The sequence below is a fragment of the Choloepus didactylus genome, chromosome 16 (genome assembly GCF_015220235.1).
Source record: "Choloepus didactylus isolate mChoDid1 chromosome 16, mChoDid1.pri, whole genome shotgun sequence".
In the NCBI taxonomy this organism is placed as follows: domain Eukaryota; kingdom Metazoa; phylum Chordata; class Mammalia; order Pilosa; family Megalonychidae; genus Choloepus; species Choloepus didactylus.
In genome coordinates this window covers 30,741,393-30,765,597 of record NC_051322.1, presented here as the reverse complement: position 1 = coordinate 30,765,597, position 24,205 = coordinate 30,741,393, and the positions used below count along the sequence as shown (strand labels likewise).

At 44.7% G+C, this 24,205-nt stretch overlaps 1 protein-coding gene across 3 annotated transcripts in view; it reads right to left on the bottom strand.

Moving 5' to 3' along the window:
- MYO5B (myosin VB) overlaps positions 1 to 24,205 on the bottom strand; it is a 413,295-nt gene that overhangs the window by 88,079 nt on the left and 301,011 nt on the right. For all 3 annotated transcript variants that reach the window (XM_037805481.1, XM_037805482.1, XM_037805483.1), the window contains 3 exons: positions 15,585 to 15,740; positions 14,759 to 14,856; positions 5,436 to 5,522 (listed from right to left, as the gene is read on the bottom strand). In XM_037805481.1, coding sequence (XP_037661409.1) covers positions 5,436 to 5,522; positions 14,759 to 14,856; positions 15,585 to 15,740 — 341 coding nt within the window. The remainder of the gene's footprint in view (positions 1 to 5,435; positions 5,523 to 14,758; positions 14,857 to 15,584; positions 15,741 to 24,205) is intronic.

The window sequence follows — 24,205 nt, the reverse complement described above, 5'->3', positions numbered from 1 at the left end:
CAATCCTGATATTTATTCCATTCGGGGTCAGTGGGAGAGAGGCTGGGGAAGGAGCGGGAATCTTTTCAGAAAGCACCACTTGGTTTCTCTGAAGTGAAGTAAATGAGATGAAGTGAAGGAGAACTGAGGATTTATGAGGGATTTTTTTTAAAAAAAAAACAAACATTGTGCATTCAAATAACCCCACACAAACACTGTTTTGGTTAAGCTGTATTTCTTTGACAATTCCCACAAGACACAAAGCTGCTCTGAACCCCCAAAGAGGAGACAGATGACTGCCCAGGCACAAGATGAGCCAAGGGGGAAGCTGGAAGCCGGGGACGGGGGGTCACGCTTCTCCTCCTGGACAGTGCATTTATCAAAGTGCTTGCTTTATGGACATCTTAATGAACACATTTCTTAACCACTGCCGAGAATTTCAAATTGAATGACATTTTCATTTTAAATCAGATTCACAAGAGCCATATTTCTTAGGGAGGATAAAAATAGACAGGTATAGCAGCCTGAGGGTGGGGTAAGGAGGCAGCAAAAAGTGACTGCTGTCCTGCAGGCCCGGATTCGTCCTCTGTGGCTCCCTGGACTTCAGGAGCATTGGGCATGTATCAATTTTGGAACAAGGGAAGAGTTGCCCCAGGGCATTGTCAGGCTGGATGCAGGCAATCAACCCCAAATCCCCAGCTGAACAGGGCTGCCCTTGGCTTGGGCTCTTGGGGAACAGCCCTATGGAATATTTCATCACACATCCCTGCAATCCTGGACTATGTGTTTTTCTCTTCCTTTGCTTTTTCCTTCCTTGGCATAAGTGATATTTGTCCTCTAGCCACTTAATTAGGAGACTTGGGAAACGGTATAAATTATAATTCCCCTCATCAACAGAGTCCATTGAAGTCTGCCACTGATGGCTTTGGAGACAGCAGTGCAAGGTTGTGCAGTTACTTGACAAGCTAACACAGGTGAATCACTCTGCTGTGTGGAGTCTCAGCAGCCAAGGAGGTGAGGACCCCCAATCTGCCCAGGTCCCACTCAGGTAACCCCAGTCCCGTGAAGCCCCCCAAAGTCAGGAGGACTATTCAACTATACACTCTGAGGTTACATTTATTTTGCATTTTCCTTTATAACTAACATGTCACTAGGTAGATTGAGCAGGTAGGCAGCAATTTTCTACACCAGTTCGGTTGTTCCAAATGGCTACTGTGGTTGGGAGTGATGCCAGGAAGAATACAATTGATTTGGGAGCTTTGCCCCACAGTCGCCCACCTCCTTCCCCCATCAATCTTCTAAACAAGTCACCCAAGGTGCTCTGACTTGGCATCATGGAGAGGCTGAAAGGACCTCAATGAAACAGCACAGATGATTCAACTCCAACTCAATTCTAACAAAAGTGCCACCAAACACGGTGCCTCTTTCCAAAAGTTAACATTTCAAATGGTAGTTTGAGGAAGGAATCCTCTCTTTAACGTTTTAGCAAAATCTGCTAAGAAGAGAAATATATGGAAGATATGGAAAGCACCGTTCTGGATCCAAGTCCACACATCTAAATCAAGCATTAAAAGGCATTTTCTATGATACCAAAAATATAAGTCTTTCCTCCCTTCTCTCCACTTTCGACAACCCTATAGTGACAAAAATAAATGGTATAGACACACTTGTAATTGTCTGCTGGAAAGAAGTCTGAAACAATAAGGAAGGCAGGAAAAGACATCCATCAGCTGTCCGGAAAGAGGCCGGTGAGTCTGTGGGCACCTTGACTCTGCTGGCAAGTCTAATTCCAGCCAGGTGGAATGAGCAGTTGGAGAAGCCACTCTCCACAGGAACCTCAAGACTTGGGAACACATTCGCTTAACTGTCAAGGAAGAGGTCGTGGGGATGCGGCAAAAAGCACACCTGGCCTCCCAGCATCGAAGACTGGAGGAACAAGCAGCAGGCACAGGTTGCTGAGTGGGCAGAGCTCAGAAGCTCTTTCCTGATCACTGGCCAGGACGAGAAGTCACCTTCACTCAGCTAGCCGGACAACACGCCACCCCCTGGCTGGCAGTACCCTCCTGCCGCATCCCCATCAATCCAAACCCTGCTCACCCTTCAAGGCCAGCCCCAGTCTCACCTCCTCTGTCAAGCCACTGCTTCTACCACACTTGTACTACAATCTTGCCTCTGGCTATATGCCATTCTCTAACTGTTCCAAGCTTGAATAACTTCTCTCCTCTTAAACCGTGAGCTCCTGGTGAGCCAAGACCATGACTTCCACCTCTAGTTGCCTCGCAGTACCTGGCATGAGGCTAGATGCTCAATACAGGACGAGACATGGAGCAGGAAGAAAACTGGAGAGAAGGAGGGCAAGATAACTTTCTCATTCTACATAAAGCTCATGAGAAACCACAGAAGTTTTGAACCCTCTCCTATCTTTCTTTCCTCTTCTACTGCTAAAACAATCTTGTGGTGCAGTAGCAAAACCAGCAGAAGTGACACCGTCACTGATTTCATGCAGTGGAGCTGAGAGCAAGCTCCACTGGTGAATCAGAGGTAACAGAGGAGATGTGTACCAACCTCCGAGTGACGCAAGGGCTGCAGCTAACCATGTGAGACCTATGGACTTACAGCCTTCCCTTGGGGTTTTCCGAGAGAGGAGATTCATGCTCTCTGCGAGTCACCTCTTCCTATTAAACAATTCCACCTCTTGGAAAGCTCTCAGTAAAGTAGGTGTCTCCTTGTATACTGAGATGGGTCCCTAAGATTCCCCCAGCCTTAGAGTATGTCATTGTCACACACATTTTCTTTGTTTCTCCTTCTCTGACTTGTCATGGTCCCAATGTTCACACTTCTCAGCTTGACAAGCGCACCATTGGCATCAACTAAATTATATTCAACAATGGGCGCCTGGGGGTTCTCCGCTCGCCTGGAGACCTCCTCTGCACTGTCCAGCAGCCACAGCTGCAAAGATCTGCAATTGTGAGCTTTTTCACAGTGACATCTTAGCTTCTGTTTGATTTCAAAGACTAATATACATCTTACATTGACCTTTTCAACTGCTTAAAGGGTTTGGGAACTTCAGAATGTTCTTTTGAGGTGACCAGACACATCTGGGGTTTCACAAAAACCAAGCTAGAAATTTATGGTATAGACATGTCCTAACCAGATAATCACACCTATAGGGATGCAGCTTCTTGCTTATATGTGAATATCTGTTCATACTCATTAGTATTTTAAAATATTAATATTTATTAATATTTTATTAACACTAAAGTGCCTGGCACTGTGCTGAGAACTGCAGATGCATTATCTCATCCCTTACCACAGTCTGTGAAGCATTATCATTGTACTAAATGGTAAGGAAACTCAGGCTCAGAGATTAATTTACTTGCTTGAGGTCACCCAGCCAAGAAGTGTGGGAGCAGAGACTTCAATAAGCCAGAGATCGAAGCTCAAGCACTCGACCACCCGGCTTCTTTTGGCTCTAGCCCAGGCCACTGTTCTGCAGTGTGGACTCTTATTTACAAGCTGGAGGGAACAGGGAGCAGTTCTATACCCGGGTCTCAGGACTGGTAGCTCACAGGACCCCCCAGGAGGCTCACAGGACACCACCTCACATCCCTATTCCTCTAATAAACCTTTGCGTGGATGGCAAAGTATCACTGAGAAGAACTCTAAGATGCCTGGCAGCAGCACAGCAAGGGACAGGGGACAATGTGGTCCTAGTCGCAACTCGACCACCAACGAGCTGGTGACCTTTGGCAGCCACTTCCCTCTCTGGGTATAATTTATAAAAGCGCATTTTACATGGTTGACACAATCATACCTATAAAGCAAAACAAATACAGTTCATGACATGGTACCTTTCTATCAGAGAATGACCTCTTGTATTTTCCATCCTAAGTAATTTCATTAAAAAACAATTTGTTCACAACCCATTAAATTGATTTCCTGACCTACTACTAATGCAATGTATATACCAAAACCATACTAATTCAGTGAGAAACACTGTATTAAACATGGTGGCTTGCAAAACCTTCTTCTGTTCCATTTTTACACAGTCGAAAACTTTTTGGTAGGTGACACCTCTCATGGGATCCTAGCAGAAAGAAGAGTCAGGAGCAGGGGTGGAGTCTGGCATGGAACACAATTTGAAAACTAGTGGCTCAGCAGCTCCCTAAGGTCCTCTTCTAGTTCTTACGTTGAACGGAACTGTACCTGATCTGAACCCTGTTCTTGTGGCAGGCACTGAAAGGTCATCAAATCAGTGTGACCCCAGTGGTGTGAATTCAAAACTCAACTGCTGTGCCCATTGCCTGAGCCCCATTCTCCCAACCAAAAGGCCAGTGCTGGACACCAGCACAGACAGGGAAAACAGACGCAAAGCTTTCATCTGCAGAGGACAAGCTTAGTCCATCCTATTTACGGCAGAGTTGTTAGCTATCTGTGTTCAGACCCTAAGGTCAAAAAATGAGAAGAGGCCCCAGGACACTCTCTGTCTTTTCTCCCAAGTAGCAAATAAGAAAAGAATAATAGCCTTCAACCCTAGCTGGTGCTGATCTTCCTGAACAATGATTGAACCTGCTGTGCTTTGAAAAGCTGCCTGGATGCTGCAGATTACCGACAGCCCTAGTATTTTTCAGGTCAAATGCAAATTCCTAATTCCATCAGCAACTTCCTTCCCAGGCCTAACATTTGGGAAATGTTTGTGGTTAAGTTGTTTATGGGCAATTAAACACTGCATATGAAATGATCCCCCAACTGCAGTAGGAAAGTGCCAGGTGGAGAGATGGCAGGGAGGAGGGAAGGCCTGTACTATATTCTCCCTGCTGGCTCCATCTGCCTCCTGATACAGGCAGGACTTCTCAGGACAGAAGCTCCCTGTGGGAAACACCCCGGGCTCTGAACTGCTACATTACTCAGCTCCAAATAACGGCAGAAGATGCTTGGCCTGCCTTACCTGGCTAGCAGGATGACTGCACCAGAGCCAGTGGGACCATAATATACCCCTCACCTATCTGAGGCAAGGGTCCAGAGGGCCACAGTCTTGGCACAGACTCAAAACATTCTGGAGGTTTTTTTTTTGTTTTTTGGCTTAACCACAATGTAAATCAGACCATGATAGCTTTTTCTGTTTTTTTTTTTTTTTTAACTCAAAGAAATTGTGTTTTCCACCATAGATTTATTTAATTCAATATTAAAAGGTAAAGGGGCAAGGTAGGAGTTGAGAAAAGGAGGAATTCTCTCTGCAACTCCAGCTAGCTCATCATCTAGGCAAATATGAAATTCACGAAGCTGCCCAAGAGGATATTCATTGACTCCCATACATTTCAGGCCAAACTGAAGTTCTTATTTCCACCATAAATTTACTTAGGGCCTTAGTGGTCAGGGACTTTTTTGGAGGATCTGTTTCTGGCTAACAGCACCTAAGAGGGTTCCCAGGGAGGCATGTCTGGTGGGCACGTTACCTGGAGGGGTAGCCGGCCGCGCTGATACGAATTGTCTCCAACACGCCACAGGCTCTGAGCTGCTGCACTGCTCTCTTTGGATCAAAACTGCAAAAGAACAAGACGAGTGAGGAGATGCCATGTCGGCAAATAAGAAACATCTCTTCCTGCAGCATACGAAGTACTTACTGCTACTGAGTTACCCAGATCATCACAAGCTCAAGGTTAAGCAGGTCTAGGGTTAAGCACAGACTAAAAGGCATTGCTGGTGGGCAGGAGAGCCATTTCAGCATCTTCAGTTCTGTGTTTGAGGCTTTTGTGCACAAGATTCTTGCCTTTACTCTGCCTCCCTGTATTCTGTCTACTCTCCAATACTCACTTCTGCCTCCTCTCAAGAGCTATCCCTGATTATCTCCATCTACATGGACATCTACAGACATTCAGTGTTGAAAATATACACACTTAGCACAAGCATTTCCGTGATTAAAAGGGATGAGTTTCTGGGCCAGGCACACCAGGTTTGAACTGTGACATGATCACTTACCAGCTGTGTGCATCATTTGGGGCAAATACCTTAGCCTCTTTGGATCTCAGTATCCTTATCTACAAAATGCAGATGATAACACCCATTTTAAAAGATTAGTGTGAAGATTAAATGTAGTGACCCATGAAAGCAGAACAGTGCCTGGCACAAGATAAGGGCAAAAATATTGTTAGCTATTATCAGGATGGCTGGTCATTTACAGATGAAGAACTTCATCTTCACGTCTGAAGATATATGAGCTACATCTTCAACCACTCACGTGCCCCACAGTGTTAAGCCTAGCAATGAAACCCAGCATTTATTCAAATACATATATGAATACGAGACTATAGAACAAAAAGTCAGACAAGGTCCATGCTTTCTAAGAATACCCATGCTTGCAGAAGAGATGAAACTGTATACAAGAAGTATACCACAAGGCAGTATGGAATAAACTTGGAAAAGGTGCCAAAAGAAACCAGAAGGGAAAAACACCATGGATGGCTAGGGTAATCGGGGAGACTTCAATGAGAAAGAACTAGGCTGAACTGGAATTAATCAATATTTATAATCTTTTAGGATTACTGCTGTGAGAAGGGATGAAGAACAGATGCTCCCTTTCCTTCTGACCGTTCTGAAGCTCAATTATGGTCAAGGTCCACACATCTTTCCCTCGTTCCACTCAGGGAAGTAGAAGGGCAGGGATAAGGACCCACCAGGCTCACTCTTAGCTATGGATCCTGAAGACTAACATTGGCTTCTGCACAAGCTTTATTGCCCTTCTGGATAAATGAAGATGGAGCCTTCATTAGCTCCAGGAGATTCAACAACCCAGTGGGCAATCTCTTGCCATGCTTGTCTGTCATTCTGTCTGACAACCCAGTGCTGTCTTCCAAGCAGCCAGGCCACCCAGGATTCTGGAACTCTGCAGGCAGATCTGGCCTGGGGTCTGCCTCCCTCGGATTCACATCTCTCCCCCAAAGACTCCTCTATCTTCCCATCTCTGTACACGACCCCTCAAAACCCGTCATATGATGCTCTCTGATGCCAGGTGCCACATAGGCTAGGGACTTAGAAACCCACTGAGGCAGATGGTGCCAGCCCATCCCTAGGATTGCCTGGGCTCGGGGAGTAATTGATAGTGGAGAAGCAGTGGGCATTTCCCATGTGACTGAAGACTGCAAGCTGCCCCACTTTAACTCTGCAGCCATACTCTACATTCCATGTCTGCCTGGATTTTGGTGCCCACGGAGACCCCACGTTCTTCTCTAGGCCTGTGCTCACACCTTCCCTCTGCCTGCCCAAATCCCACCTTCTTTCAACACCCAGCTCCTCCGGGATCCCCAGCCCCACATGACGGCAGCCTCAGAACACCTGAGTGCTTCATTCCACACACTCCTGAACATCAGAGGAGTTAATTTCTTCTTTTTAATTAGAGTAAAAGCTCCCTAACCAGAGGGTCTAACCAGACAAAAGGAAACACATGACTGAGACCCTACTGTGTGCTGATCCTTTCACACTTAATCATATGGAGTGACAAGGACTTGTGGACCCACACAACCAAGCTAAGGAAACTTCTTGGGACATAAAGGCTGCTTGTGACCTGGAGGGATCCTAAGGAGGTCTTGGGACACAGGCTCTGCTCCTCTCCCTCTAAAGAGGTAAGTTGAGACCTGAGTTATGAATACAAAGAGGACACACTTGTGCTTTGGAAAAGCTGCTCAGTGGAGTGAGGGCCTCTCCCCCAAGGCACGCTGCACCCAAAGCAGCAGCTGTGTTTTTCAGGGTTACCATCTGCTTCTTCCTTCTGCTCAGCCCAGCTACAAGGTCAAATTCAACTCCCTGCACACGGTGGGGGCGGGCAGCAACACAGCAAGCATCTACCTCCCCTAATCTTACGTGGGTGCCTCCTCCAGGACCTCTTCCTGTTCCTCAGTGGAACACAAGCAGATGCTCCCTGAAAACCCCTCCCCAGCTCTAAAGGACTATTACTCTTCCCCAGCCCACTTGCTCTCTCCCCACTCAGGTACCCCTATACACCATGTCGTGTGGCCATTGGTCATTCCAGCTCCGTTCTAGCCTGTCTCATGGTCTAATGGCTTGCTGAGTGTAAATCCCCACCCCATGCAGCATGGTGTAAGTTCTGAGAGCAGGGGGTGCAAAAATCTTCTCTTGGAGCCACCACACCAAGCCTACTGCTGGGCCCATGGAAGGCATTTGGCAAATTATTTTTGAACTTAGCTTTAAAATTCCTCCTTGTTTCAACACAATCTCTTGCCTTTCTCACACATACTCTTTCTTCCTGAGATGATACCACCATTTTCCCCCATGGTCTGGGGAAAAGAGCAAGATTAAGGTGGAGAAAATTTGGTCTGGCCAGTGTCACCTTGGGCAAGACAATCTGCCTCATTTTCTTCCTTTGCTATATGGGAGCTGAGAATACCTGCCAACTGTTTATCACCAGTTTGTTGTAAAGATCAAGTGATGCAAGAGAGAGGAATGCCATTAGAAAAACTAAAAGCCCCTCTACAAACAGAAGTTATTGCCTTATTTTTCTCTGTTTGCATACCCACCCCCCCGGGGGGGGGCACACAAAGCCAGTCAGCCTTTGGTCTTTGAATCTCATCTTCCCAATAGTAAAGAAAATTCTCTTTCAACTACATCTCTCAATCTGTTTCCCTGCATTCCTTACAAGGGGACCAAGAACGAAAAATCAGCCCTTCTGCCTACTAAATTTTGGAGGACCATAATGAGGACAATCAACACTTAACTCTGAACTGAAAAATCACTAAAGGTATTTAGGATCAACACTGCTGAAATCCAGGTTTACATTTTCCCCTCCCAATAAAATGTGCTGGCTCAGCAGAGCCAGGAGCTTGCCAGGTGCAAAGTGAGAATCCTATGGTGTTAGAACTCGGCTCCACCTCCACAGTCCCACAGCATGTAATTGATTTTTCCACAGACTTCACGCTCCTTACCTACTTCTTCGGGTTCTGCAAGCATCTCACAGTTGTACTCTAGGACCTTGAGACGCTTGGGATTGTCCACTTCTGAGAGTGGTGAGTTGGTGTTCAAGGAACGTGGCCAGGTCCTCCTTGTTGGATCCCAGGTTATTGCACTCTCCCCGGGGCCCCTTCCTCCGGGGACACTCAAACACACTCTTGCCTCCCTGCTCCCACAGCACTCTCACAGGGCCACTGACAGCCACTCCTGCCACGTCATTGCCAGTGACTTGTGACACCCTTAAGGATGAGACATGTCTTGTTACCCTACCTGTCCTAGCCCAGTGCCTAGTGAGTAGGTATGATACATGCTTCTTGATAAAAGAAGAAACAGATGGAAAAGGGCTTTTCTACATGAGATGACATCAAAGCATTTAGTAGAGGACAGTGATTTTCAACCAGGGCATGATTTTACACTCCCCATCCCCCACCTCCCACACCCCACCCAGAGAACATTTGGCAATGTTCGAAGACATTTTTTAGCTGTCACAGTGAGGGGATGCTACTACTGGCGTCGAATGAATAGACATCAGTGATGCACAGATACCCACAACAAGGAAGTATCCAGCCGAAAATGTCAATGGAGCTGAGAGTATGGGTATAAGAAACCCTGGGGTGTGGGATGAGGAGAGGGATAAAGCAATTTCTTTCTAGAATGTTAATACTTTAATCATAAATTTTTATGCATTTCACAACTTATGCCCGTTCATTATCTTCTTGGATTCTTTCATCAGAATAATTATTTCTAATCACAATTAACAGTGAAGAAATGACATACAGAGAATAAAAGCCTCGCTTGTGATCCATCAATCAATTGGTAGCAGAGCCTGGACTAGAATCTAGGTTTTCTGACTTTGTTCAGTATTCTCCCCCTTTCCCTCTTTATTGGGAGGAAGATAAGGAGCAATTTTGGTCCTGAAGGAAAAGCAGGCTTCTTGAAAAATTGGGATATTAGGATTAGAAAGGCCCTCTGCAAATCCCCACTTTCTCCTCTCATTTGAGGGGAGGCCCCGCAGAGTTTCGGCTGCATGGCAGGTGCTGGGCCCTGAGGAAGGAACTGCTGAAGGTCACAGCTGGCTGGGGCAGAGGAGGTACCCAGCCCTGCTCTCTCCTCTCATGGGCCTGGCGTGCTGCCTTCTGCCCTTCACACATAATTTACATCTTTCACGCATACTGCTCTTCTAACAGCTTCTTTTCTTCTGGATTCAGCCAGTAAACAGATGCCACATGGGTGGAATTCCTAAGCATGTCTCAGAAACTTGGAGGAAGGGAAAGCATGAACAATTAGCAAGGTTCAAAGAAGGCTGACTCAATATTGTCTTCCTAAACTCTCCAGTACAAGGCCCCTCTGAATGGAAGTCAAGTTTACTAAATGATGGAAACTGCAGAAGGCAGCTCAGATATTCAGCCTGAGAGAGTTGCCAAAATGAATTATTTCACTGAAAGAAATCACGCTAGGACCAGGAATCGGGAAGGAATCAGAAAGACAAGAACATGCTTTAAAAATACGAAAATGCACCTCTCCTAAGTACCCTTGGGGTTGCTTATAAACCCCATCTCCCCACCAGTGATGTACACCACTTGCCAAGCCATTCATATCCATTCACCCATTGGTCTAGTCTGTGTGCCTGTGCAGCCATCCACTTGCTTTATCCATTGAACTGAAAAATCTACCCATCTGTCCATTGGGTCTGTCAGTTCATTCATTCAATAAGCAGGTACTGTGATCTCCCATACACCATGCACTGTATTTAAAGCCTGAGGTAGGACTGAGAACACAAAGACAAAAAAAGAAGCTCAGAGTCAAGGAGGGGAGACAGATGAGAAATCAAGTATAAGAAAGTCTGACGTGCTAAAACAGAGATGTGCGTGAGGTGAGAGGAGCATGCAGAGGGAGCAACCAATTCTTGAGTTAGATGGTGTGCCGGTTTGAATGTATTGTGTCCCCCAAATGCCATTATCTTTGTGGTCTTGTGGGACAGAGGTTTTGGTGCTGGTTAGATTTGCTTGGAATGTGCCCCACCCAGCTGTGGGTGGTGACTTCGGTGAGATACTCCTATGGAGGTGTGACCCCACCCATTCAGGGTGGGCCTTGATCAGTGGAGCCATATAAAACATGCTGACTCAGAGACTGAACGGAGTGCAGCTGTGAGTGACCTTTTGAAGAAGAGCAAGCTTGCTAGAGAGGAATGTCCTGGGAGAAAGCCATTTTGAAACCAGAACTTTGGAGCAGACGCCAGCCACGTGCCTTCCCAGCTAACAGAGGTTTTCCGGACGCCATTTGCCATCCTCCAGTGAAGGTACCTGATTACTGATGTGTTACCTTGGACACTTTATGGCCTTAAGACTGTAACTGTATAGCCAAATAAACCCCCTTTTTATAAAAGCCAGTCCATCTCTGGTGTTTTGCATTCTGCAGCATTAGCAAACTAGAACAGATTTTGGTACCAGAGAAGTGGGGTGCTTTTGCTGCTGAGTTTGCAAACACCAAACATGTTGGAACGGCTTTTTAAATGGATAAGGGGGAGTTTCTGGAAGAGTTGTGAGGAGCTTGATAGAAAAGGCCAAAACTGCTTTAAAGAGACTATTTATGGAAATATGTACTCTAAAGATACTTCTGATGAGGCCCTGAGCAGAAATGATGAATGTGTTGTTGTAAACTGGAAAAAAGGCGATCCTTGTTTTAAAGTGGCAGAGAATTTGGCAAAATTGAGTCCTGGTGTCAGATGGAAGGAAGAATCTGGAAGCAATAACCTGGAATACTTAGCTGAGGAGATCTCCAGACTACCTGTGGAGGATATACCCTGGCTTCTCCTTGCAGCTTATAGTAAAATGCGAGTGGAGAGAGATAAACTTAGAACTGAATTCTTGGGTTCAAAGAAACCAGAAGCTGATGGCTTGGAATCCCAGAAGCTACAGCCCAGTGTGAGGATATAACCAAACATGGAACCCCGCCGCCATTTCAGTACAATCCAAGATTGAAAAAGGAGTTAAGCAGAAAGGATTTGTGGAAAGTCCTATTGTCTGATGGCTTTGACCCCTGTATGCTTCATGCAAAGCCAACAGAATTTTTGCGAGATCTTTACAGACAGAGCCGTTGCCAGTCTGGATTGGAGAAGACAGACAAGAAACAAATTGAAGGAAAAATTTCTTCAAAGACAGAGCCATGGAGGTTGAGGTCTGGAGTCAAGAGGCCTTGGGCTGGGAGAGTGGAGCAGCCCGCACGCATGGAAAGGGTGAGTTTGCCCCGGAGATTGAGGGTGGGCATTCCAGCTCGATGCTCTGGAAGAGTTTTGCCACCCAAGGTCCCAAAGAGGGTGGAGCACATTCCCAGGGAACTGGGGAGAGCCTGGCTGCCACCACACTGTTCTGAAGGGGTTGAGTGTGTGCCCCGGAGATGGAAGGGAATCCAGGAGCAGCCCTGATGTTTGAGGAGGGTGGGGCTGAGAAGGTGGTCTCCCCAATGTGTGGATATGATGGAGCACTCACCCAAGCATTTGGAGAGGAAAGGGCTGCCGAAAAGGCCCTTAGGAAGGGTTAGACTCCTGCTCTCTCAAGCCCCAAGGATGCAACGTTATTCTGTAAATGACTCTCAGACTTGGAAATCTAATGGAGTTTGTCCTGCAGGTTTTAGGAACTGTTTTGGTCCTGTTAACCCTGTTTTCCTTACTCTTTCCCCTTATGGCAATGGGAATGTTTATCCTATGAATGTCCCTCCTTTGTATATTGGAAGCATATAACTTGTTCTAAGTCCACAGATCCAAAGCTAAAGGAAAAGTATGCCTTAGGACTGACCACGCCTATATTTGATTTTGATGGGATTTTGTACTTAACTTTTGTTAGTGAAATGGTTTAAGTTTTTGTGATATTGTGATGAAATGAATGTATTTTGTATTTGGAAAGATAATGTCATTTTGGGGTCCAGGGGGTGGAATGTGCCGGTTTGAATGTATTGTGTCCCCCAAATGCCATTATCTTTGTGGTCTTGTGGGACAGAGGTTTTGGTGCTGGTTAGATTTGCTTGGAATGTGCCCCACCCAGCTGTGGGTGGTGACTTCGGTGAGATACTCCTATGGAGGTGTGACCCCACCCATTCAGGGTGGGCCTTGATCAGTGGAGCCATATAAAACATGCTGACTCAGAGACTGAACGGAGTGCAGCTGTGAGTGACCTTTTGAAGAAGAGCAAGCTTGCTAGAGAGGAATGTCCTGGGAGAAAGCCATTTTGAAACCAGAACTTTGGAGCAGACGCCAGCCACGTGCCTTCCCAGCTAACAGAGGTTTTCCGGACGCCATTTGCCATCCTCCAGTGAAGGTACCTGATTACTGATGTGTTACCTTGGACACTTTATGGCCTTAAGACTGTAACTGTATAGCCAAATAAACCCCCTTTTTATAAAAGCCAGTCCATCTCTGGTGTTTTGCATTCTGCAGCATTAGCAAACTAAGACAGATGGTGAAGGGGTCAGGGCATTCTGGTCAGAGGGAATAGCATGTGAAGGTCCAGAGTAATGGAAGAAGAGGCTGCAGAAGTAAGTGGGAGGCCATATTAAAGGCTTAGGGCAGTATTACAGGCAAGAAATGAAGAGAGTCTGAAACGAAATGGTAGTAAAAAGCAGAGAAGGGAGACCAATGCAAGCAATTTTCAAGTAGACTCCATGGACATGGACAATGATCTGAGAAGTAATGAAGAAGGAAGAATCAAGGGTTATGCTGCCCAGTATGGTTATTTACAACTACCTGCGGTTATTTAACTTAATTAAAATAAAATTTAAAATTAAATAAATTCCTCATATGCGATAGCCACATTTCAAGTGCTCAACAGCCACATGTGACTAGTAGCTACCATACTGGACAACCCAGATTATAAAACATTTCTATCACCACATAGTTTTATTGGACAGTGCTGGTCTAAAGTCCTTCTCAGGTTTCTTGTATGGAAGATCAGGTTGGGTGGGTGGGTGAGTTGTCAGGAAATAGTTATGCCATTTACTAAAACAGAGATCAAATAAAGAGGAACCATTGGGGTGGGGGTGGGGGGGACGAGGAGTCTGGCTTCAGACATGTTGAATGAAGCTGTAAGCAGGCATTCAGAAATTCTGGCCTGGCATTCAGCAGAAACCAGAGATGGGCAAAGATAATTGGGTGTCACTGCTACATGGAAGTGGATGAGGTCAACCATGTGAGTGTGGATAGATTTGGAAGGAAGTTTCAAGGTAGTGATAGAGGCAGAAATTGGATCAGAACAGGCTAAGGAGTGAGGGGAAAGAGAGCAAGAAGTGGAGTCAGCAAATGTGAGTAACACTGGAAGCTCAACTATAAAGGGGATCTGAGAGACAGGACGGTTCTGCATGTCCTATCACTCGACATATCATTAAACGTATAGTTTCTCTGATGCAATTAGACTTTCCCAGCCACCTCCAGTGATACTCCCGTCTCCAAATTTAACATTTGCTGTGAGATATGTTCACTTTTGCATTTAATGACACCCTTCTCTGTGGTTCTCTATGCTTCAAGAGTGCACATTCCTCAACACCATTGAATGCTCCCTGGGAAAGGGGAACTGCACCTTCTCATTCTCTTGAATCCCCATGGACAGCAGACAGGTGGTATCTGGTAAACATTTTCTGGCCTGTATTCAGCACATAAACCAGCTGCGTGGTGTAAGCCTGACAAGTTGTCATGCAGAAGACTGCAGACCCCACCCCTTCAAGGCTGTGCCTGCCCCGTTCCACCCGAACCCCTAAGGAAGCATTAAGAGGATCAGCTTGACTGGCCTGGCTCCAGCTGAGAGGAGCCAATGCCCAAGGCAGCACTTACTGGAAGGGGAGCTTCTCATCATTGGGCTTGATGCAGCGGACATAGTGTGGTGTCGTGGCATTCAGGGTCTCCATGAGCAGGTGCAGGGAGGTACGGAACTGGACAGACAAAAGCCAGCACTTGATTATTTATTTTTGACATTTTGTGGATCTATAATAAACATAAAGAAAATCCCACCAACTCCAGCTGTGACACATCCACCTTGCTGTATGATCAAAACCAAGTCCCTTCCATATTCTGGCCTAAGGACTCCCTCAAACCAATTGGGGAAAGACCACCCCCTAATAAGCCACTCACAATGTTACGGATATGAGATATGAGCGAGGGGATCACCGTGTACTGGAGGCTGGTTATTCCTAAACCCGAGGCCCTGGAACCTTAACATCAGGTGCCGAGGTGTCCTGACACTTGGCAGACCACGTCTTCTCTTGGATGTAAAAGACCACAATGACTTCATAAGTAGAAGTTGTTTCATTTTTTTTTACTCCTTGGCTTATTTAATCCTCCTCTCCAACCTGAAGACTTCTAGACCCTCCTGCCTCCCTACAAGATATCAGCAGTCCTGTAATGTGGTCCTACTATAGGGATTAAATTTATTGTTTCAGGCTATTGGCATCCCCTTTCCTCTCTCTTCTGGCAGTCCCTTCTAGACAAAAGTATGAAGTTTCCTTCTTCAAAGGACACAGACGGATTTAGCTGGGTGGCTGTGGCTACAGATGCTGAGGCCACCGTAGGCCTCTGATTCTGCAGTCCTCCTCCCACACTACAGAGAGGCTGGTCTTACAAACGCATACCAAGGCTTCCAGCCATTAGGCCTGGGGCTGACCTGGTGGCCGACAGTTTTCTTGTGCTCCTTGTTGGGGGCTTTCATGGTGGGTCTGGCAGAACGAATGTTGATCTTCGAAGATGAGCCTTTCCCAGATGGGGTTGTGGCAGGAACAGAATCCTTGTCATCTTGAAACAGATTAGCCACTAGTGGGAACTAGAGACAATCAAGGAAGAATGATCAAAAGAAGATCTCTTGTACTTTATGCTGCTTACACTCATTCAAAATACCTTCTAAGATACATCCAAGAGTTTTTTTCTATGTCCATACAAAACCTTGTACACGAATGTCCATAGCATCATGATTCATGCCAGAGAGGGAAATAACCCAAGTGTCCATCAACTGATGATTGGATAAACAAAATGTGGTATAGCCATATGAAGGAATATTATACAGCAACATAAAGGAATGAAGAACTGATACATGCTACAATATGGATGAACCTTGAAAACATTAAGCTAAATGAAAGCAGCCAAACACAAAAGGTCACATATTGTATGGCTCTATTTATATGAAGTGTCCAGAATAGGAAAATCCATAGAAATAGAAAGTCAGGATAGTGGTGGCCAATGATTTGGAAGAAAAGAGAAAGGGAGAAAGAGGAAGTGACTGCTAATAGATATAGAATTTCTTTTGGGGTGATGAAACATTCTGGAATTATATGGTGGTGACCACACAACTTTGTGAATATATGGAAAACCACTGACTTGTACATTTTAAAGGGATGAAGTTTATGGTAGGTGAATTACGTCTCAATTTAAAAAAAGAAAAAAAAATAGCTTTCCCAGATAATCTTACTTAATCTTCATCCACAGAATGGGCAAAACTTCATTTCCTTTTGGGAGGCTAGCTATGCTCTAATATTACTATTTTTTCACACTCATTATTGGATATCATGAAGTTATTTAACTTCCCTGTAAAACGGAAATACAATATACCTGTTGCATGAGGTTGCTATGAGGACTAAGGGAGACAGCCTCTCCATGCTGATGTCTTTATCTGCAACAAGGCAAAGCCTCAGTGTGCTGGTGGTACAAAGCATCCCAGCCACCAAGGCACTCAGCCTGACAGTCAGTCCTGCCACCAGCCCCCAGGAAAGTCACTTCTGGGGCTAGAATAAAGTATTATAAGATCTCTACTCGTGCTTGCCAGGGAGGGAACAAAAGGGGTATTCAGCTCCCATTCAGTAATCCTGAGCCACTTCCAGTCTCAACAGAAGAGAGGCTAAAATCTTAGTGCCTTAGACTCTAGGGTCTGCTTTATCTAATTCACCTGACCCCTTCTTTAGACCCCTGTTAAAGTATGTGGCTCCCAGTCTCCTAACACACGTCAGGACTCTGTTCCACGATCTGACCCCACTGCCTCTCTCTCTCGAGAGATACCTTTTAAAGTTATCAGTGTGGTCACCTCACCATGCATAAACCACCATGCTCATTATTCCCAGCCCTACGCCTTTGCTCGCTGTGTTATTCTGACCTGAAATACCCCTTGTGCCCCCACCCCCAGCACCTGCCCCCGCTTCCCCTGAGCCAGCCCACCTCTCAGGGCCCAGCCAGCCCTGTAGCCCCACTGCCCCAACAGGCTCGATCTGTGCTGGGTGGCCCCTCGCCAAAGGGGATTAAGGGCTGAGCAGATGGTTAAAGGGGCCATCCGCGTGAGCATAGAAAACAGTGCCTAGCATATAATTAGCACTCAAACCCTATCTTGTTTTATTTTTATTAGGGGTTGTATATGTGAAAAATCAGTCTAAACTGTAAAAATACAGATGTTAGAGGAAGTGGCATTTTTGTATCGAAAGGGAAACCTAGAACCATAGAATTCTTGAGTTGGAAAAACCAGAGAGATCAGCTCTCCCCTTCGTGTGGCAGGTGAAGAGGTAGAAGCTCAGGGAGAAGGGACTTACCAGAATCCTGTTCCAGCCCTAAAACCCAAAGTGCCAAGCACGCAGCCGGCACGAGCTCAACCGAGGCTGTCAGTTCACCGCTGAGGCAGAGCTAGAACCCCCACCTCCGGGCCCCCAGGTTAGGGCTTGTTTCAACACACAGAGGCATCCTTGCCATTTACACCAGCAATACGAGGACGTGGAAGCATAAACAAGTTTAAGACACAGCCTTTATCTACGAGGTGCTCGCAATTCAGATTAAATATGTAAAAGGGCATTCCATGAAACATCCCCTAGTTTACAACATCCTCTGAAATTCACAGTGGAGACTTTGGCTAAGGTGAAGCAGGTACTCAAGATGCAACATCCTCTTCCCCTCCGGCTACGGGTTTTAAATGATGGTGATGGTCACCTTAAGCTCTGATAATGTTCTACCTATGACTTCCTAGACCTTTAACAATTTCAGCCCCAATTAATCCAGTATTTCTTGAGCACCTCAAGGACGTGCATAAGTAGGGCATCATGCCAGCAGCAGTAGTTCACAAGACTTGGGTATAAACCTAAAGTCCTGGTGGTATATCAGTATCAGGCAACACGATGGGCTTCTTCGTATTACGGGAGGCCCAGGCTCATCCCCTCTTCCACAAAGGTACCTGGCAGTACACGGTCATGATGTAACTGCAGGTGTACTAGGCATCACACATCACCAAGTCCAGAAAATGACACTTTTATTAGATACTCAATTCCGCACGCTGCCAAGCCCAAGCTTTAAGCTCAGCCTAAAAGCACCCACATGACTTAATGCCATGGTGTCGGCAGCACAGTAAGAAACAGTTCTCAGAGCCTGGATGTTAGATCCAGGGGACACAGCTCACGCTCGAGGCCATCTCTGCCACCTAATGAGGTGATTATGCCTGAGTTTCGGGGTGATGTGACGGGGGTAAGAAGACATGGTGAGCATTGTCATGGGGCTTCCCACAACTTGACCTCACCTGGGACAGGTATGGGAATGTTGGCAACACCTAAGGCATTTCCTGTGAGTAAACGGGGGGGGGGGGGGGGGGGGCAGTTGCTTCCCTCACCAGGCAGCCCTCATCCTGATGATCTCTGTATGCTTTGCTTATAGGGTAATTTGTGTAAGTTACATAGATCAAAGCATTCATTTCCACCAAGTCTCAATCCAAGTCCCTTGCAGGACGACTTCAGAATCACAGTAGATTCGAGCGAGTGTGCCTCATGCCACAAGTCCACGATGGCCAGGCTCAAAAACTGTGTCTAAAGCTGGTTAAAGTTATGGGCCTATATTCTATATCAAATATTTTAAAGTAAAAAGATACAAGCAAATTACTTCCTTCCACCTCACTCTTAGGTATAATCAGTTTATGACTTTTACAAGTTTCAATTTTAGAGTCAAAAGTAACTATATACCACACACCAGTATATTTCCACCAAAGCCTGTTACTAGCCACACCAGTTACAAAGCAGCTAAACTGCAGCACTCTTCCCTTGTACTCTTCATTGCTCACAGACACATCAGCCATCAGAAGCACCTGACGTCCATCTCTCAGTGAACTGCTTGCAAATAAAGGTGGCAGTTCTTGAGTCCCGTGGCCCAGGCTTTAAGCTCAGCCTAAAAGCACCCATGTGACCTTAAGGCCAACGACCACCTCTAGGAAGCAGCCCGAGTGCATTCTCACTGCTGGCTACTCCGTGGATGGAAGAGGCCAAAGACATGACAGTTAGCATCAGGAAGGCCACCATGTTCCTGAGCAAAGCACACCCCGAATCCCCGCCAAAGGGCCTTGAAGGGGTGAGCCTATTCACAATGTGCAGAGTGAAAACGTTTCCCTGGAAGAAAGAGACTCCAGTCCTTGCTAAAGACACTGATTATATACATTGTTGTCGGTCAAGTGGCTTGGAGGGTCACCCCAATGAATGGTCCCTGAGATCATCAAGGACTCATCCCAGTTTCAGCTGCCAACAGGTGACAATTCTTTTTTATTCTTGACATCTTTGAAAATGGGATCCTCTTACGTGCATGGTATTACAAAGTCATAAATACTGTATCTATTAGAGGGAAAAATAATTAGTAAGATGTCAAGGGAATAAAGATTAAGCCTCAAGGATATACTTTTTTTTTTTAAGTCTTACTAAAATTTCTGTGCCAAAATCATGAAAATGACACTTTTATTAGATACTCAATTCCGCATGCTGCCAAAAAGTGAAAGTAACTACCAGGTTACTAAAAGTCAAGAGACTAGATCTACTGGCTCATTTATTTTCATTCATTCATTCATCGTTCAACTAACCAATACTTACCAATTTCCAAACATGCCATAGATACTGTATTAGAGGTCGGAAACATAAAAGCAAACAAATATATATGACAGAGTTTATGGTCTAGCATAGGGGTGCAAACTTCAAATGGAAAGACATGACTGAATCCAGGGTCCAAGGTGTAGGGAGACAGGGAAGGTTCTTCTTAGGAAGGGACGTTTGAGCAGGTAGGACTCTCACAGGTAGGAAAGCCTGTTATGAGAAGTAACTGCCCGTTTCATGGTGCTGTGCATGAGAAGCCCAGCACATTCCAGGAACTAATGTGGAGCCAGCACAGCCACAGTGCACAGAGAGGGAAGTAAGAGGGGCCAGATCAGGCAGGGCCTTGGGTGAGAGTTTTGGTTTTATCTTAAGAGCAACAAGCTACTCAGTGGTCTTAAAATAACAGGAGTTAACGGTTACCGAGCACTGAGAATGTGCCACACACATATGAACTCATTCGATTCTCCCAGCAACCACATGGCGTAAATGCTGTCACTATCCCCATTTTATAGATGAGGAAACAGACTTAGGGCATTAAGCAATTTGCCCAAGATCACAGAGCTAGTTAAGTGGCAAAGCCAGGAAACGATCCTAGACAATGTGGCTCCAGGACCCAAATGACGGTATTCCCATAGTGTGGAGCAATGACCAGAACCAGCAATTTCATAAAAGATCACTCTGTCTGCAACACAACAAGGAGACTGAAGTCCACCACACAAACAGCACTAAAACAGGTGTAAGAGGAGTTGAGAGAGAGAGACTAGAAGAGCTTGTAACTTAGTATATCTCTCAGAAGTAACGTAGTGTGGAAAGGGCACAGAGCTAGAGTCAGGAGACCTGAATTTTAGATCCAACTCCGCAACTAATTAGCTGTGTGACCCATGGCAAACCTCCTGGTCCTCACTATTCATGGCAGAAAGCCATCCATCGTAACATGAACAAACTGAGAACGTGGGGAGAGGCACGAACAGACGGGACTAGGAGAGGGGCAGAGACAACATGTTGGCACGGAGGCTCCGGGGCCTGCTGCCGGAGAGCCAGGGCACATGGGATGAAGGGCAAAGCAGCCAAGTCTGACTGAGAAGTTTCCAGAGGGAAATAATGGGCTACTAAAGGCAGGTTCACATTTTAACGAAGTCACTGCGACTCAGTCATGTCCAAACAAAACACTGACTGATTAAATTATTCCAATTCATAGACTTTCTGAAATGGATTTCCAAGATGTTTGGGTCATGGGTAGAAGTTACCAAATTGCACAATTAAATTGTTCAAGAAGTCTAATTTACAGAAATCATTCGTAGTGGCTTTCTCTGTGAAAAATCACATTAAGTTCTACGATCAGGCACACGTGTCAAAATCACACAGAGACAGAGTGACCACATGGCCTGGCGATCCCACTTCTTGGAATAGACCCCAAAGAACTGAACGCAGGGACTCGCAACACGGGTGAATGTTGACGACATCGTGGTGAGTGAAATAAGCCAGACAAAAAGGATAGATATTGTACCATCTCACTTACATGAAATACCTGGAACAAGCAAATTTCATAGAGTCAGGGAGCAGATCACAGGTCACCAGGGGCTGAGGAGGTGGCGGGGAAGGGGGAGTTACTGCTTAATGGGTACAGACAGTTGGGGTAATGGATGTTGGTGATGGTAATTAACTCCTCTGAATTAAACAACTGAAAGTGGCTAAAATGGGTAATTTTGAGTTATGTGTACATTACAATAAAAAGCTTTAAAAAAATCACACAGAGCCTTCAAATGAGATTCACCAATATGAGTATGTTAAAATTTCAGCCCATTTCATTTGAATCAGAGAAGCTATGCTTTTTTTTTTTTTTTAATTTTACACATTAAACATAGGTTTTACAACTTAAAAACAGAAAATGAAAATCTCTGCCTTAGCCTTTAACCTAAGCTGGCACTGCGTTGTAGTTTGGGTAGCAAATACCACCAAGATTTACTCTGGAGAATTTGTATTTTATTGTAAAATCTATGTTTAATTAAAGATCTCTGCTATTGAGTTTCCATTTGGAAGTACTGGAAGGATCTCTGGTATTCAGAGGGAGGGAGATGGGTTTGCTAGGACATTAGGTCTAGAAAGGAGATACAGACTTTGCATTCTACTGAGAATTTGTTTTATAAACTCAATGAGCACACAGAGATCCAGTTTGACCACAGGATTGAAAGACTAGGAGGTGCCAGGTTTGACCTTGGGCTGCAGGCAGTAGCAATGGACCCAGGCAAGAAATACTTCTTTACTTGCCCCCCTTAAATAAGAGGGCCAGGCAGATAAGGGCCTCCTTATCCCAGGAATGTCCCTGAAATCACTATGAAATGAAAAGTGGTTACCAGTTTCTTGCTTGATAAAGGATTCACGCAAAAGAAGGCACTTCTAAGTGAGGGGAAAAAGTTTTTTCTTTAACTGACTTACTCATTATACTTTTAGAGCTACTGAAAAGTCTGTTTATAAACTAACTGACCAGTAATGGAACTATTACAGTCATTTTAGGTCAGCACTAGGGAACAGCATCTATCCCAGTCTTTCTAAAAATTTGCTCCCTGCAAAACTTAGAAACATGCAGATGGCACCTTCAGACAAGCCAAGCACTTCCTAATACTGTTCATCACTTATTTGAAATGTGTCCATAGATAAAGACTGGCTTCAGAATTCTTTGCTATTCACCTCTATATATAGATTTTAAAAGCCTGAGGCAATTATATTTGAAGAAGGATTAAAATAAGTATGAACACACTTTATATAGATCATTTGACAGCTTTAAGAAAAATATCTATAGCAATTATGTACACAGCTGTTACCTTAGAAATCACACCTATTCACTTCTGTTTATAAGGATAGAAAACATATTTCCTTTAAAATAAATATGTGAAACTAAAATAAGACTTGCTCTAAGAACAGTTTGATTGGCATCTCTTGCCTAGAATTTTATCTTTAAAACTACAGCTTTATATATAATAAAAAACATTTGTCTTTTCAATCAATGCTTTTACATGGTCAATGCTACCTCTTTATAAAATAGCTCCAACTTTTAGATAAGAAATATTTTGTTTAAAGAGGTATTAAAGTGAAAGTCTTAGCATTGCCCCCCCTTCTTGCATTTCATTTTTTAAAGAAGAAAAAAATATGGACTTTCCCACACTGAAAAGGTTCAGTGATATTGTTTTACTAACTAAAAAAGTATCTCTTACATAGTGACCAGTACATACCAAATACTGGTAGAAGCTTTTCAACTATGGCCACAAACTGGTTTTGAACAGAAAGCATTCCAAGTATATTTAAAAGCAACCTTTGAAGGTATGTGAATTATATCTCAATAAAGCTATTGAATAAGAATTAAAAAAAAATTTATAAAAAGCAAACTCATTTTTGTTCAAAATTGAACATATATGTAGCCTTTAAGGGATGTTTTTACTGTGGAAACAATGGACGTGTAAATTGTCATTCCTTGATGAGTTGAAATTCAGTTGTAAGAAGCAGAAAGGTGATGGGGAAAGGGAGAACAGTTTGGCCTTGTCTGTGCCACCCCATTGCAACTCCTGGACCTTAGGGACTGTCACAGCTCAGGGTAAGTGGCCCTGCTGGGAAGGCAGAGAGGGGTGGGGTCAGGACCACCTGCCTCACAGCCCAGGAACGCTGCCCAGCACTTACTGGCATAAAAACTCTACCACTCCTTGTCCCCCAGGACCTACACTCAGTGGTGCTCAGGTATACGGCATTTTCAGAGGAAAAATACTCTCCTTTTAGGCTATGTTTTCAAGTTGATGAAATACTGCTTTTTATGTAATAAACAAAAACTGGGAGGGAAAAACCTACAGCCTTTAGTATTTAAAACATATCAGTCTAAGTCATGTTTTTTTAATGAGGAATTTCTTTACTTGCTCTCTATTTATAGCTTTCTAATAGCTGAGAAAGCAATTAGCTACATTATAACCTCTTATGCAGGGTAACTGGCTTTACTAATTATATTCGCATTAACACTGTTTTCTTTCACTGCTCTCTCTGGCTGGGGGTATGTGTGGGAGCCCTCCATCCCATAGTGCTTAATTACACAGGATTCATTAATTTCTTATCAGGGATGCCATACCAAAGGGGGGGGGGAGCTATTATGTCTCTCATAAAATAAAAATATCTATAGTAAAATTATGAATTTACATACTAGATTTGAGAATTGGCTATGCCTAATGAGATACAGAACAATAAAAATATGGGCATTAACTCCATGACATATAACCTTGTATCTCTGCAGGTCTTTTGTAAATTTGACATGGGGTTAGAAACATGAACCTCACAGAATTGCTGTGAAAACTGAAAAAGTAAAATGAAGACTCAGTAAATAATGATCTTAACAAAGGGTCGAAATAACAGATGCTGCCAGAAATGTCCATCTGTCTAAACA